General features: G+C 39.6%; 1 protein-coding gene across 4 annotated transcripts in view; it reads right to left on the bottom strand.

Annotated features, from left to right (window-relative positions):
* Positions 1 to 13,671, bottom strand: part of csnk1g2a (casein kinase 1, gamma 2a) — a 43,128-nt gene that overhangs the window by 15,007 nt on the left and 14,450 nt on the right. For all 4 annotated transcript variants that reach the window (XM_017706378.2, XM_017706377.2, XM_017706380.2 and 1 more), the window contains exons 2-3: positions 10,816 to 11,543; positions 5,682 to 5,751 (exon numbers count right to left, since the gene is read on the bottom strand). In XM_017706378.2, coding sequence (XP_017561867.1) covers positions 5,682 to 5,751; positions 10,816 to 11,049 — 304 coding nt within the window. In that variant the 5' untranslated portion in view covers positions 11,050 to 11,543. The remainder of the gene's footprint in view (positions 1 to 5,681; positions 5,752 to 10,815; positions 11,544 to 13,671) is intronic.

Below are 13,671 nucleotides of genomic sequence, written 5' to 3'. Positions count from 1 at the left end.
CAGAGATTGGGTTTATTATTATACATGGGCATTAAGTTTCTTGGTTAATGGTGTGTCATTAATGGTTAGTGGTGTGTCAGAGAACACGGTCCAATTCACTTCTAGCCATTATGGTAATTTAGTACAAGTTATTCATTTTTCAGATATTACAGTTTAGACTTGCACAAAGAAGAGGAAAGGTAAAGGAAAACAGCTCAAAATGATTAAAAGATAAAGAAAAAAAGAAAAAAAAAAAAAAATCAAGCTGCTTCAGATCTGAAAACATCCACAGGTGTTTCTGACCATCCTTCCACTGTGAGAAGAGCACTCAGCGCTGTGGGTCTCAAAGGACGTGCAGCTGATCAAGAAGAACCTCACTGAGAAAAGGAGACGGACACAACAAACAAAGAAGCTGGACGATGGACTGACCACCCCAAAGTCCAGACCTCAACACCACTGAATGTGTTCAATTCCTTCAGAAAATGATCAACCAGCTTCTAAGACTGAGCATTGGAGCTGTGTCTGCAGATTCATTGAGGAGCTGAAAGTGAGGCTCCTGAGAAGAATGGAGGTTGTTAAAAAAAAAAAAAAAAAAAAAAGAGTGGACAAACTAAATACTGAAAAATCTGGTTATTGTGGCTCCTGTGTCATTTTCCATGTGTTTTCTTCTTTGTTTTGTTCCAGATGCTGAAAATTAAATAACTTAACTAGAAATCAAATAAATGAAGCGCTCTCTGTGGCTTTTGCACAGTACTGTATATACGCTCACAGCAAAAGTTTGTGCGCTATTGGTCAAATTAGACGTTTTGTTAATTTTCCAAGTGAACAAATCCTCTAACACAAAAGTTTATTAACTCAATTTAACACATTGAAAAAAATACACAAAATGTGACCCGTGCAAAGGTATTGTTTTATGTTTTCCAATATGTTACACTCAGTAAATATGCAAAATACTTCTCACTTTTGCAGAAAAATGCCATAGTGTGTTCTCTGATCCATTAACCAGAAAATCACCATAAAATGTCATTTATATATCGCTGTTGTCAGAACAAAACCTTGTATCTCCAAAAAGAGAACTTTACAGAAGGATGTAAGTCAATGGATCCAGAAGTCATTCTGGGCCATTTCTTTGGGTCAGACAATGTAAAGGGCAACAGGACCTTTTCAAACTGTCAAAAACTGAAAAACAACAGAAATGTTCAATCTTCAAAAACAGTGACTGATTTTTTATATATATATATATATATATATATATATATATATATATATATATATATATATATATATATATATATATATATATATATATATATATATATATATTTATATATATTTATTTATTTTTTTTTTTTCCCCTCCTATCTGGGATTTTGAAATATATATTTTTTCAAATGCAGATATTCAAACAAAAAAAGGTTAAAACGGCAGGGTGTGTGGCGATTGAACCCTGCAGTCCCTGCTCTGCTGAGGTATTTATAAAAAGAAGAGGCAGTGTGACAGAGACTCAGCGCATTGGCTAAGAGACAATCTGCAGACATCTGGTCTCGGACTGAACGCCTTCGTTCCTAAGCCACCTCTCACTCTCCTCCTCTTTGGCGCTCTCACTCACACAGCAAGTCACGCAACAGAAAAAAGAAGGAGGACAAAAATCTGCAGACTGCCTCACACAGTTACACCTCACAGCAGAGTCTGAAAGGAGAGAACTGCTCCCGTCTGATATGAATGAAAAGCTACTGGCATATTAACGAACATCAACTACAGACGATAACCAGGATCAGCATCGGGTCAGAAAACGCTAGACTGGATACTGGAGTTGATGAATCCTACCAAATTCTGTAATGAATCTCCTTTGAAATATCAAAGAACTGCTTGCAATGAAAAACTAAATGAAACACTCATATGTTCTAGCTATCTTGTTATGAGAGTTGATATTATATCAGCAGTGTGGAAATAATCTACTGCACAAATCCAAGGCCCCATCCCATTTCACACCTTGTTCCCATCACTTAGCCATACCCCTCCGTTTTGCATGTTCACGTCTAGGGGTGGGGTGTCCTGATTCTTGTTGAGATAGAGGGGTAGGGCGAAGTGTTAGGGCTACATGAGCCTCCAAACGGAGGGTTACAGGAAAAAAAAAAAAACTAACTAATAATTACAATAACCATTGTATTATCTTAGTTTAATGCTGTTTCAATGTATTATGGTCCTTTTCTTCATAACGGTCACGAAAGCCACTAGTAGTTTGCTGATATCTCAGTAGCTAGCCAGCTACGTTTCCCATTCCACCTTAAATGGTGCAGCAGTTACAGAATTAGGGGTGGGTAATAAATAACGGGCCTAATGGTCGCTGCAAATTTAACACGTACCACTTAAATATCATGGACTGTAAGCAATATTGGTTTTCTTTCTTTAAAAGAGAATAAGAGGGAAGGTCATAAAGATGGCTATGGTGCTGGGTAACGGTCTTTACGTGCCGGGCACGACTTGTCCATGCGATTTATTCAGACGACATATTAATTCAAGCATGTGTACAACTAATCCCTTCTCGCACAAAAACGTGATTTTTCAGATGGCAAAATGTGACAATGTTTTTGTGAACTTTCACTGCTGACTTGAACCCTGACCAATCGCAACCGTCTCTGCTGTCAACATGACAATATCATATTAAAACAGATTGTTCTTTAACTTGTTTATATTTCCTGTAATTATTACATATAGATAATATTACACTTACACTTTGTTCTTTTTTTTGCACAATGCTACTACTTGCATGTCTGGCAGATCCTAACTGCATTTCGTTGTCCTGTACTTATATTACGCAATAACGAAGTTCAATCTACATCTAACCAAGCCGATGAATTGGCCCTGTGCCAGCAACTGACACACAAAAGGATCAGAATCTCCGGGAGCAGCTAAAACGGCCACAGACGAGTCGTATTTGGAAGCACTCAAAGTTTCAGCTTCTGAATTAAGAGATGAAGCTCTTCACACCAGTTTCACTTTAACAAAATGAACACTAGTCCAGCGTCACCACTCGTTCATTCTGCTGGGAGCAAATAACTGGATCCTATTTGTGCTTAGACGTTTATCCCGTTTGTGCTTTGTCTTGTGTGGAGCTGTTTCTCCAAATCAGCTCAAACTCCTCGTAGATCCCATCTGTGAGTGAAAGCACTTGTACTGTTTCAGCTCCCGAAAAGAGGTGGAGAAACACGCTGTTCTCCTCTCACCTTTCCAAAGCGGAAAACATCCTGCACCATGCCAGTGTCTGTCCACTTCATGAACAAACAAATTCTGATATTTGTTCTGCCTATTTTTTCACAGCAAAATTATAACAAAACATTATCAAATATTCAAAAATATTATAATTTTAAACACATTTACTAAATACATAGAAAATGACTGCAGTGAGCACTGCATCAAGTAAATATCAGGCAACGCTGTTATGAAACCATTGATTTTCAACTTGGAAATCAAAAGAACACACAGAACTATAAAATCTCCCTAATCAGTTATATAATAACATCATCAATATGCAATGAAAGCATTTGCACACCCACTTGGAAGCAAAAAATGTCTACGGTAGCCAAGCAGCTAAACTAGCAGCTTACTTCTCTACCATATACACATCAAAGAGCAGCTAACTGTGCTAGAAAGCATCCACATTTGGAGCGCTGACTGTATGAATATCAAAAATATCCCCAAACAATCTGAAATACTAATTAAAATTTGAATGGTGGGTAGTCGTGGGCTGGAGGTTAGGGAACTGGCCCTGTGACCGGAAGGTTGCCGGTTCGATACCCAGTGCCGAAAGCACATGACTGAGGTGTCCTTGAACAAGACACCTAACCCCCAATATACATACATACATATATACACACACAAAATAATCATATGTATTATTCACAGCAGCAGCAGACACAAAGGGGGCATCATGCCTATTTCTATAAATGATCTAGTTTTGATATGACATCTCTAGAAAGCTGAGTAGGTGAGGTGCTGCTTTGGAGTGTGACTGGAGATGATCAGCTCCAAACCCCCGCCACAAAACTAGAGCCCAAAATTAACCATTGCCCTTAGCAACCCAAGTTTAAGGCTGTCAACAACCATTTTGTGGTGTTTGGTTGGCGTCGTGGCATCCTCTTTTTCTTCTGTTAATTCTGAAAATTTCTACATAATTCAGTGGTTGAAACAGTCTTTCAGCGTGGTTTGGTGTGAAATGGTTGATTGTAGAGACTCAGATGTCTTTACAGTGGTGGTGATAGCAACCAGGGCTCACCATGGCTACAACACTAATATAGACATTTTACTTACTATCTAAACAGTTTTGTGTGTTGATGGTGGTAAAATAGCAGTAAATTCTTTTAATAAAATGAAAATTAATTATTTTTGCTTTAAAATGCCAAGCAAGTACCTCTCCCCATATAAGGGCCTTTAAAAATATGTTTCAGCCCAAAATCACTCTGACTTTACATCTTAACTATTTTAAAATGCCCAGTCTAGCTGTACTGTATCTAGTCTACCTACTGTTATTTTTATATTGCTGTTTTGGCAAAACTTTACTGTAGGGTGCTGGTCATAAGGCTACATGACACCCATATAAGGTTGTCATAACTGACATAACCCTACATAACTGCTTATAAATGCTTATTACAACAGGTGTCATCTGTAATAAAGGCTACTTTAGCTGACTATGATCAAAATAGGTAAACGTAACCTTTATAGTGAATGACGCCCATTGGAACATGCAATTATAAAACAATTATGCAGAGTTATGTCAGTTGTAATAACCTTATGTAGGCATCATGTAGCCTTATGAACAGCACGCTACAGTAAAGTGTTACCGTTGGTTTTTGCTTTTAATTATTTATTTTGTTTGCTTTTAAAAATGATTTATTTTTACCTACTTATTTATTTAGTTAGTTTTTCAGTTACTTGTTTTATGTGGGTTTGCTTAATACTTCAGTGTTTATTGGCCATAATTGTAATTGGTTAACTGCAAAACCTGTAAACCTTAGTAACTATGTTTACAAAAGAAAATTTTAATATGCAGAGCAATCTATGGAATCCCCCTTTTAAAACAAACTGACACTAAAATTTGTTGAAAAATTATATTGCCTTATAACATTGCATTTACATGCAACACCCTAATCCTAGATTAATAATAATCAGTGGCATATACACCTACACAAAATCTTAATTACCTTAATTATACTCTCATTTTCGGCAAGCAAAACCTGACGCTTGGCTGCCAAGTCTGGGAACCACTTAGATAAGCCAACAACGAGCCCTAAAAAACATGAAAGTCACTAATGTTTGCAGGTTTTTGGCTATACTTGTCCTTCATTAGTTGGACAAGTCAGTTAATCTGACAGCTGACTTTCATTTTTGGCTGCTCAAGGAAACACCACCGCACATTTCTGTCAGCCTCAGCTAGATGAGAGCAGGCTAATCTCTCAAGTATCTTATCAAAACGTGTGTGGGAAGAGTCGTCATGCTACACTCTGACTGAACGCTGCTGAGAGGATGTGTATCAGTACAGCAGGAAAAGGGTCAGAAGTATTTGTGCTACATGAACTTGGGCAATTCCCCAGGCAAAGGGCATCATGTGTAGCTTTATCACAAGAAAGAATCAAAGAAGAGCAATAAAGAGCAATATTACATAAGTACAACAATAATAACAACAACAACAAACAACAACTAACCTGAATTCCCCAATTGCTTGTAGAACCTGTACTCGAGATGCAGCTGTGGTGCTCTGGATTTGATCGGCTCCTGTGGTGGATGGGATTGGAGGGAAAAACATAACGTATAAAAACGCTCCCAAATCACAGCTCTAAAGCCTCAGCTGCTTCAAATTTTCCACCCAATTAAGTGGCAATTAATTAAGTGCAATTAAGTGGCAATTAAGTTGAATTACTTGATTATTTAACAATGTGATTGTAAAATACTGGAGATCTGAATATTCACTACAGTCCTTAAAAAAAATGAAAATATGCAGCGGTGACATTTTTTTTTTGCAGTATGTGTCACTGGAAGCTCACAGTGGACCAGGTGTTGGTAATTTTAGCAATGAGAACAACGGCTCTGCGTTCAAAACCACTTACCACTGATAAAGGGCCAGCCCAGGGGTCGGCAACATGCGGCTCTTTTACTGGCTTGTTGTGGCTCCGCAGCAGAATCAGATCAGCAGGTAATAATAAAATAATCCTCCTTTACAGTAAAATAAAGCTCTGCTGATCATTCAACACAGTTTAACAGTAACTCCAGCATTTAAGACCATTTAATGTAGAACTGCTGATTCCCCCTTTAACCCTGAAGATCAGCGCAGACTGCTGGTCATAGCAACACAGACAACAATCTCACCCAGCTAGTGGCTACAAAAAGGCAAAGAGAGATTTAAGACGAACATGGATAATTTGGAGGCAAATGGACGTATTTGTGTTTATAGTCACTCCAGCTGGTTTCCTGATACGTTTGATCTGCAATGAGAAACTGACAAACACTAAAATGTCGTGAAGCTGAAGACACTTTTCTTTTGCCAGCTTCACATTCGAATTGTCCCATTCCACCTTAAATGGTGCAACAGTTAGACACAAACTTAGTTCCATTCTGGCACCACAGGCACCATTTAAGGTGGAACAGAAGAATTTCAAACAAGAAACATTTTGCAAGAAACTGTTCTACTTTTGTGGAAAAGTTTCCTGCCGGAGATGCGAGAAATGCGGCTATAGCCGAGCTGAAAATTAATGCAGAGCAAACTAAGTCTGTATTTTCGTTTATATTATATTTTTAGTCTATACTAGCAGATCAGCACATATTGAGACATTTTTAAAGCCAAGAGGGCAAAACGTTACTTCAATAAAATGGGCATTACATGTTGTGGCTCCCAAGGTGGCCAGATTTTTGTTGAAACTTGACAAAATGGCTCTTCTTAACATACGGGTTGCCAACCCCTGGGCTAGAAGATGGCTAACAAACTGTGCTTCAATAGATACCATCTGTAATTGTACACCAGCAAGGTGGAGCCAAGGGTTTCTGATAGTGACCAAGGAGCATGCATAAACACCGGTCAGGCATAACATTATGACCACCTCTTCATTTCCACGCTCATTGTCCATTTGATCAGCTCCACTTACTGTATAGGTGCACTTTGTAGTTCTACAGTTACAGACACAGCAGTGCTGCTGGAGTTTTTAAACCTCAGCGTCGGTGCTAGACTGAGAATAGTCCACCAAACAAAAATATCCAGCCAACAGCGTCCTGTGGGCAGCGTCCTGTGACCACTGATGAAGGACTAGAGGATGACCAACACAAACTGTGCAGCAGCAGATGAGCTACCGTCTCTGGCTTTACATCTACAAGGTAGACAGACAAGGTGGGAGTGTCTAATAGAGTGGACAGTGAGTGGACACAGTGTTTAAAAACTCCAGCAGCACTGCTTTGTCTAATCCACTCATACCAGCACAACACACACTAACACACCACCACCACATCAGTGTTACTGCAGTGCTGAGAATGATCCACCACCCAAACAGTACTTGCTCTGTGAGGGTCCATGGGTGTACTGACCACTGAAGAACAGGGTAAAAGAGGGTAACAAAGTATCAGAGAAACAGATGGACTACAGTCTGTAACTGTAGAACTACAAAGTGCAGCTATACAGTAAGTGGAGCTGATAAAATGGACAAGGAGCGTAGAAACAAGGAGGTGGTCATAACGTTATGCCTGACCAGTGTATATCGGTCCAGACAGACATTCAAATGTGTCATACTTTGCCAGTATTTGGAAACAGGAATTCAATAAAGACGAAATAAAAAAAAGAAAACATCCACAGTTTTTCCAAGATTTCTGCATGATTAAATGGTTAAGATGTAAACAGAGTCGTTCAGAGGTGTTTGGTGTGAAACACTGTTCTAGAGAAACTTACAGAGTCAGACCTGTTCACAGTGGTGGTGATTCAGAGCGTTAAGAGCTTCTAAAAAGGAACTACAATGCACCATTTCACATCAAGCCACTGTAAATGATTCTGACTACATCTTAAAGACTGAATTAGGCCCAAAACACTTGAAAATCACGGAACTCACTTTAAAACTGGGCGCAGGCTACAAGTTAATGTAAAAGACTTATAAAATAAATGATAAGACTGTTTTACAGTCTAAGAGTCAAATCTCTGCTCCTAGCAAGAACATTATTGTAAAATATTCTATTTCTATAATGCTGAATCAATTGAAAACGTAAACATTAACCTCTTAAAACTCCTTGGAGCCACCGGTGGTTCCAAAACACACTTCGTAATGTTCTTCATAACTTTCATCTTTTATGAGCTACATTCAGAAGCTGGGCGTCGTGTGAGGCTGTAACTCTTCTCCCCAGTCAAATAGATGGTGATGTCATTTTAAACCCTTATAATAAAAGAAGCTGAACTCAGTTTGTTTTTCTATGAAAGTCGAGCCGTTTTTCCCCAAACCTGGGCTATAAACTATAAACAGACGGCGTCTCTTCAGTGATCTGCTCTGTAAACATTACTAATATAAAAAAACACAAAGAGCGTCTGAGATTTTTGGCTTTCAGCAGTAAATTGTAAGCGTATAGCAACGTGTGAGATCATAAAACATGTTCTGTTAATTTGAGGGGAACTTTAAAAAAAAAGAAAAAACGCATATAAATAAAATAGTAAGTTGCATTTATTTAATGCAGTTACTGAATAATTTGCCTCATGATTTGGTCATGAAAATTCAGATGGACAAACCAAAATATGCCCTGGTATATTAACATAAAGCTGATTTTCAGACACGCCTCATTTTTGCTGGACAGAATCGATAAATCACCGTATAGTATAACCAAATTACGAATTCTGTGAATCTCTACACTACCACACTGTACGGATCCTCATGGGCTGAGTCATCAGTGACACCAGCAGCAGATCTATGATCCTGCCAAGTGGAAGAGCAGAACGGAAAAAAAACAAACACACACACGCTCCAACAAAGAGAGATAAATAAATAAAACCAACCACAAAGATCACAGGACGTTCCAAGTGAGAAGCAAAGCAACTTGACACTCTTAAGCTTCAAGCCCATCTCAGGCATGAGCTCTGAAGAGTGCATCTCCACTAAAAGGATCTCTAGTAAAACATTACCATAAGGTCTGCATGAACCAAAGGCAGCATCTATCTGATAATTGGTGTCAGTATCGGGGCGAATCCGGTGGATTTCATTCTGTAACCAATTCAGCACTGATTTTTATTTGGCATGTATGAGTGTTAATGTAGAACTACAATTCCTTTATTTAAACCATCAAATTTTCCAAACAGCAATGCAGAAGATTTTCTCAAAAAACGTCATGTCTAGTTTGCATATTGACTTGCCTAGAAAAATATGGATTGGTTTATCTAGGACTACCTTCACATCACAAATCTTGCTGCTCAAATCAGATTTTTTGCTCAAATCCGATCTCTCTGACATGATGGTTCACACTCGTTTAGGTCAGTGATTCAAATTTGTCATTAATGTGATGAATCGGTGTCCTGAAATGACCCTCATGAGCTCATCCTACTCAGTAACGTCACGTGACTGAATCATTACATCAGCACAAACTAACGAGCAGAACAAGCTTTGCTAAGATCATTAACTCTGATCAGCTCTCAGCTTCATTATTAGAGCCAGACGAAAAGTGAGATGAGCTGCTTTGCCACTGTTTACAGGCTTTAACTTCTGTTCAGTGCTGCTGCCACTGTAACGCTGAATGATGGGCACGCGCAGTACACATGAATTCCGATCTGAACATCACATCAAGGTCACATGACCACGAATCAGATATGTAACCGATTTCATCCTGATTTTAGCCCCAATTCTCAGTCTGGACGAGTCTGGCTCTAGTCTGCGGATTTTTGGGTCAGTCAGAGTCGACAGCTGGAGAGAGAGTGGAGTCGATCTGTGAGGAACGTATACTCAGATTTTTGCCGTTTTCAGACCAATCAGAGTTTATCAACCGTCTGATTTTTTTCAACCCGACAGTGTAATCTAGCACAAAATGATCCACGACTCGATCTAAACAGATTCCTGTAACAACCAATGAAAACAGAGCACAAAACTTTAATAAGCTGAGTTTAAGGCACAATCGAGTTTATGTACATTTAAAAACATACACACCAAGCATAACATTATGACCACCTCCTTGTTTCTACACTCATGGTCCATTTTATCAGCTCCACTTACTGTATAGCTGCACTTTGTAGTTCTACAGTTACAGACTGTAGTCCATCTGTTTCTCTGATACTCTGTTACCCCCTTTTACCCTGTTCTTCAGTGGTCAGGACCCCCATGGAGGTACCACAGAGCAGGTACTATTTGGGTGGTGGATCATTCTCAGCATTGCAGTAACACTGACATGGTGTTGGTGATCAATGTATATTGGTTTAGACACACATTCAAACGCATCATACTTTGTCAGTACTTAGAAACAGAAATTCAATAAGGAAGAAAAGAAAAAAAAAAGGATATATTTTATTTGCATCTCCTAGTAACAGGAGAACACAAGAATTTGTGTGAGTTCATGTGAGTTTGCGCAAGTTCAGTGAGCTCCATGTGGTCCAGCAACAGATTAAAAGTCAAGTAGTGTGTGATCCCCAATATTTCAGTCGTTCAAAAATATCTGCCAATAACAGCCTGAGAGCGTGAGTCTCCCAGTGTTTTCATAACCTGTTCACACTTTAAAAGTCGTGTAGTGAACCCAAGGCTTTAGTTGATCATCATGGGATCAGATGTGCTGAGGCAGAGAACGGGTAAAACATCAGCATGCAATTACAACACAAAACAGTGCGTCTTGAACACTCACCAGTTTTATGGCCACGTATTCGTTGGTATAAAGGTTCTTGCCGAGCCGAAGTTCGCCGAAATTCCCACAGCCGATCTTCTTCCCCACTCGGAAGTTGGGGCCGACCATGAGAACCCCCGAATTGGTGGCGGAGCTGCGGCCCCCATGACCTGCCCTACTTGCAGTCTTGGACATTCTCTTCCCTTCCTCCACCTCCCCTTTCCCCCCTCCTCCACCTCTCTTATCAAAATCCATAAGCTTGTGATACCCCGGCCTCTCCACGGTTACTCCGCTGCCATAAAAAACACAGAGCCACCAAAACAAAGTGCAACAGGGGTACGGGGGGAGGGGGGGAAGTGGGATGGAGGAGAGGAAAGCAGGGAGTTAGAAGAGGTGCGGTTTCCTCAGATTATGGCCAAATGTGTGTGGAGGTATCTACAATGGCTTTTAATCACCAACGCATCGGTAACTGCAGTCTTCCGAAAAACAAACATCCAGTTTAAAGTGGCGGCTTTCGCAGGTTTCGCATTCTTCTTGATCTGAATTCAACGCAGCATGTTTCCAAACATGTCACCCCTTCTCCACGTTACGATCCTAGCTATGGGATCCGAGACGCGACCTGGCGACGGGCTGCATCCTCATCGCTCCCTCCAGGTGATTCTGCAGAACTGCGTCAGACATTCCTTGAACCTCGAGTCGTACGCCGCCAGTCTGTGCTCACGAGAAACATTCAGCACTCTGGAGAACGTCTGCAAGGAGGAGAAACAAATCACTCTCTGAAATGACACAGTTAGAGCTACAAGCTCAACACAAATTTTTATTCAAACATGACAGTGAGGAATTATTTCATCAGCAAAGGTGACACAGCAGCAAGACACAGTAATTGCTATTTATTCACAAAAAGCTCCTGCAGGCTTTAAGTGCCAGCTGTAAATCAAAACCCCAGCCAATCATCTAGAGTGACTGTATATTAAAGTACTTCACTAAAAATCATGCATTTCAGAGTTGTTACTCCAGGCGCTGTTTGGGTTCAGAGATGAGCTCTACTGCCAGCTGTGTCTTAAGCCATCGGTGACTGAACAATTGGCCAATGTTATGCTGTGTGGCCATTAGAAGCAACATGACAATGGCTGTGTTTACATGCAAAGATTTCTGCCAATGTGATTTAAGACATTCTGATTATAGATTAAGACTGAGGTGTTTATTCTCACTCTGCTCAACAATCTAATGGAAATCTGTTTACATGCTCACTACAAGTTACGCACATGCGTAGAGAACCACTTAGAGTAGACATCACCATGACAACCAGCATCATGTGAGGTCCAGTCAGAGTGAGATGAGCAGCAGTGAGCAGTGCTTATTTTTCTAACTGCTTTAAAATGATGTCAGACTCAGGAAAACATCCTTCACATGTATTTATTAAAAGAAGGCTGAGAGGAAGACGTCATGAGACACCCAAGCTAGACGTTATAAACCTTCACAATGAAGTGACACACATGCAGGACGGACTTAAACTTTCCAATAGGGAATGTACTCAGATACAGACGTTTACACAGATATTATTCTTCTATGTAACTGATTATTTACAGGATTAGCCACCTCGTTCAATCGGATACAAACTGTATTTGGAATGGCCTCAATCAGACTAGACTATTCCGATTGAGCTATTAATTGGATTATTAACAGATTTTTAGACTGCACGTAAACGTGGCTTATGCCACTTATTATAAACCGTCATGATTTGAATAATATGTATTAGCACTTCTAAAATACTGAAAAACTGCCTGAATCAAACATTATCAAATAAAGTGAACCTGACAATGATGACATCAACAGCAGCAACTTAAGATACACTCAACATTACAAGTCTCAATACTCAAATCAGAGATCTCTCTGACATGACAGTTCACACTCGTTTAGGTCAGTGATTCAAATCGGGCATTAACGTGATGAACCGGTGTCCTGAAATGACTCATGAGCTCATCCTACTCGGTATCGTCACGTGACAATCACTGCATCATCAACACAAACTAACAAGCAGAAGGAGCTTCGCTGAGAAGATCATTAACTCTGATCAGCTCTCAGCTTCATTATTAAAGCCAAATGAAGGAGAAAAAGGTGAGACAAGCTGCTTTTCCACCGTTTACAGGCTTTAGCAACTGTTTGGCGTTGCTGCCATGGTAACACTGAATGATGGCAAGCGAAGTAGAAGAATTTAGATCTGAGGGTCACATTAAGGTCACATGGCCACGAATCAGATATGTATCTGATCTAGGACCACATATGAAAGTGACTGAGGTCAGATTTGAAAAGATCAGATCTGTGTCCACACAGCCCTAAAAACATCAGATCTGAGTCACATTAGGCCAGAAATTCAGATTTGTGCCACTACAGCCTGGTAATGTGAACGTAGCAATAGAAACTGTATAAGCAGCCCAGCAACATGTAGTACAGCTTTAATCAGACCTGTAATTTTGGTCCAAACGCAGGACAAGAACTTTCTGTTCAAGCCCAATCTGATCCCAGTACCAAGCTTTGAGTGAAAACCGTACTGGAGCTCAACTCAACCATATGCACTTGTGATGAAATGCATAAATAAAATATTTCGACATATCTGACAAAGTGAAAAAATGAAATGGCCAAAAAGTTACACACACACACACACACACACACACACACACACACACACACACACACACATATATATATATATATATATATATATATATAAAAATTTTTTTACTTTTGCTCTGTTTATTATTAGTCTTCCCTTTAATAAATTAGCACAATGAAGCTGCTCTAAACTTTTCTTTGAGTGACTCTCACACATTAACGGTCTCAACACTGTAAATACAACGTTAGCATCCTCTACAGAGA

This window comes from Pygocentrus nattereri, chromosome 17, assembly GCF_015220715.1.
Source record: "Pygocentrus nattereri isolate fPygNat1 chromosome 17, fPygNat1.pri, whole genome shotgun sequence".
Classification (NCBI taxonomy): Eukaryota; Metazoa; Chordata; class Actinopteri; order Characiformes; family Serrasalmidae; genus Pygocentrus; species Pygocentrus nattereri.
Note: the sequence above shows the minus strand (reverse complement) of the source record. Positions and strands in the feature narration are given on the sequence as shown.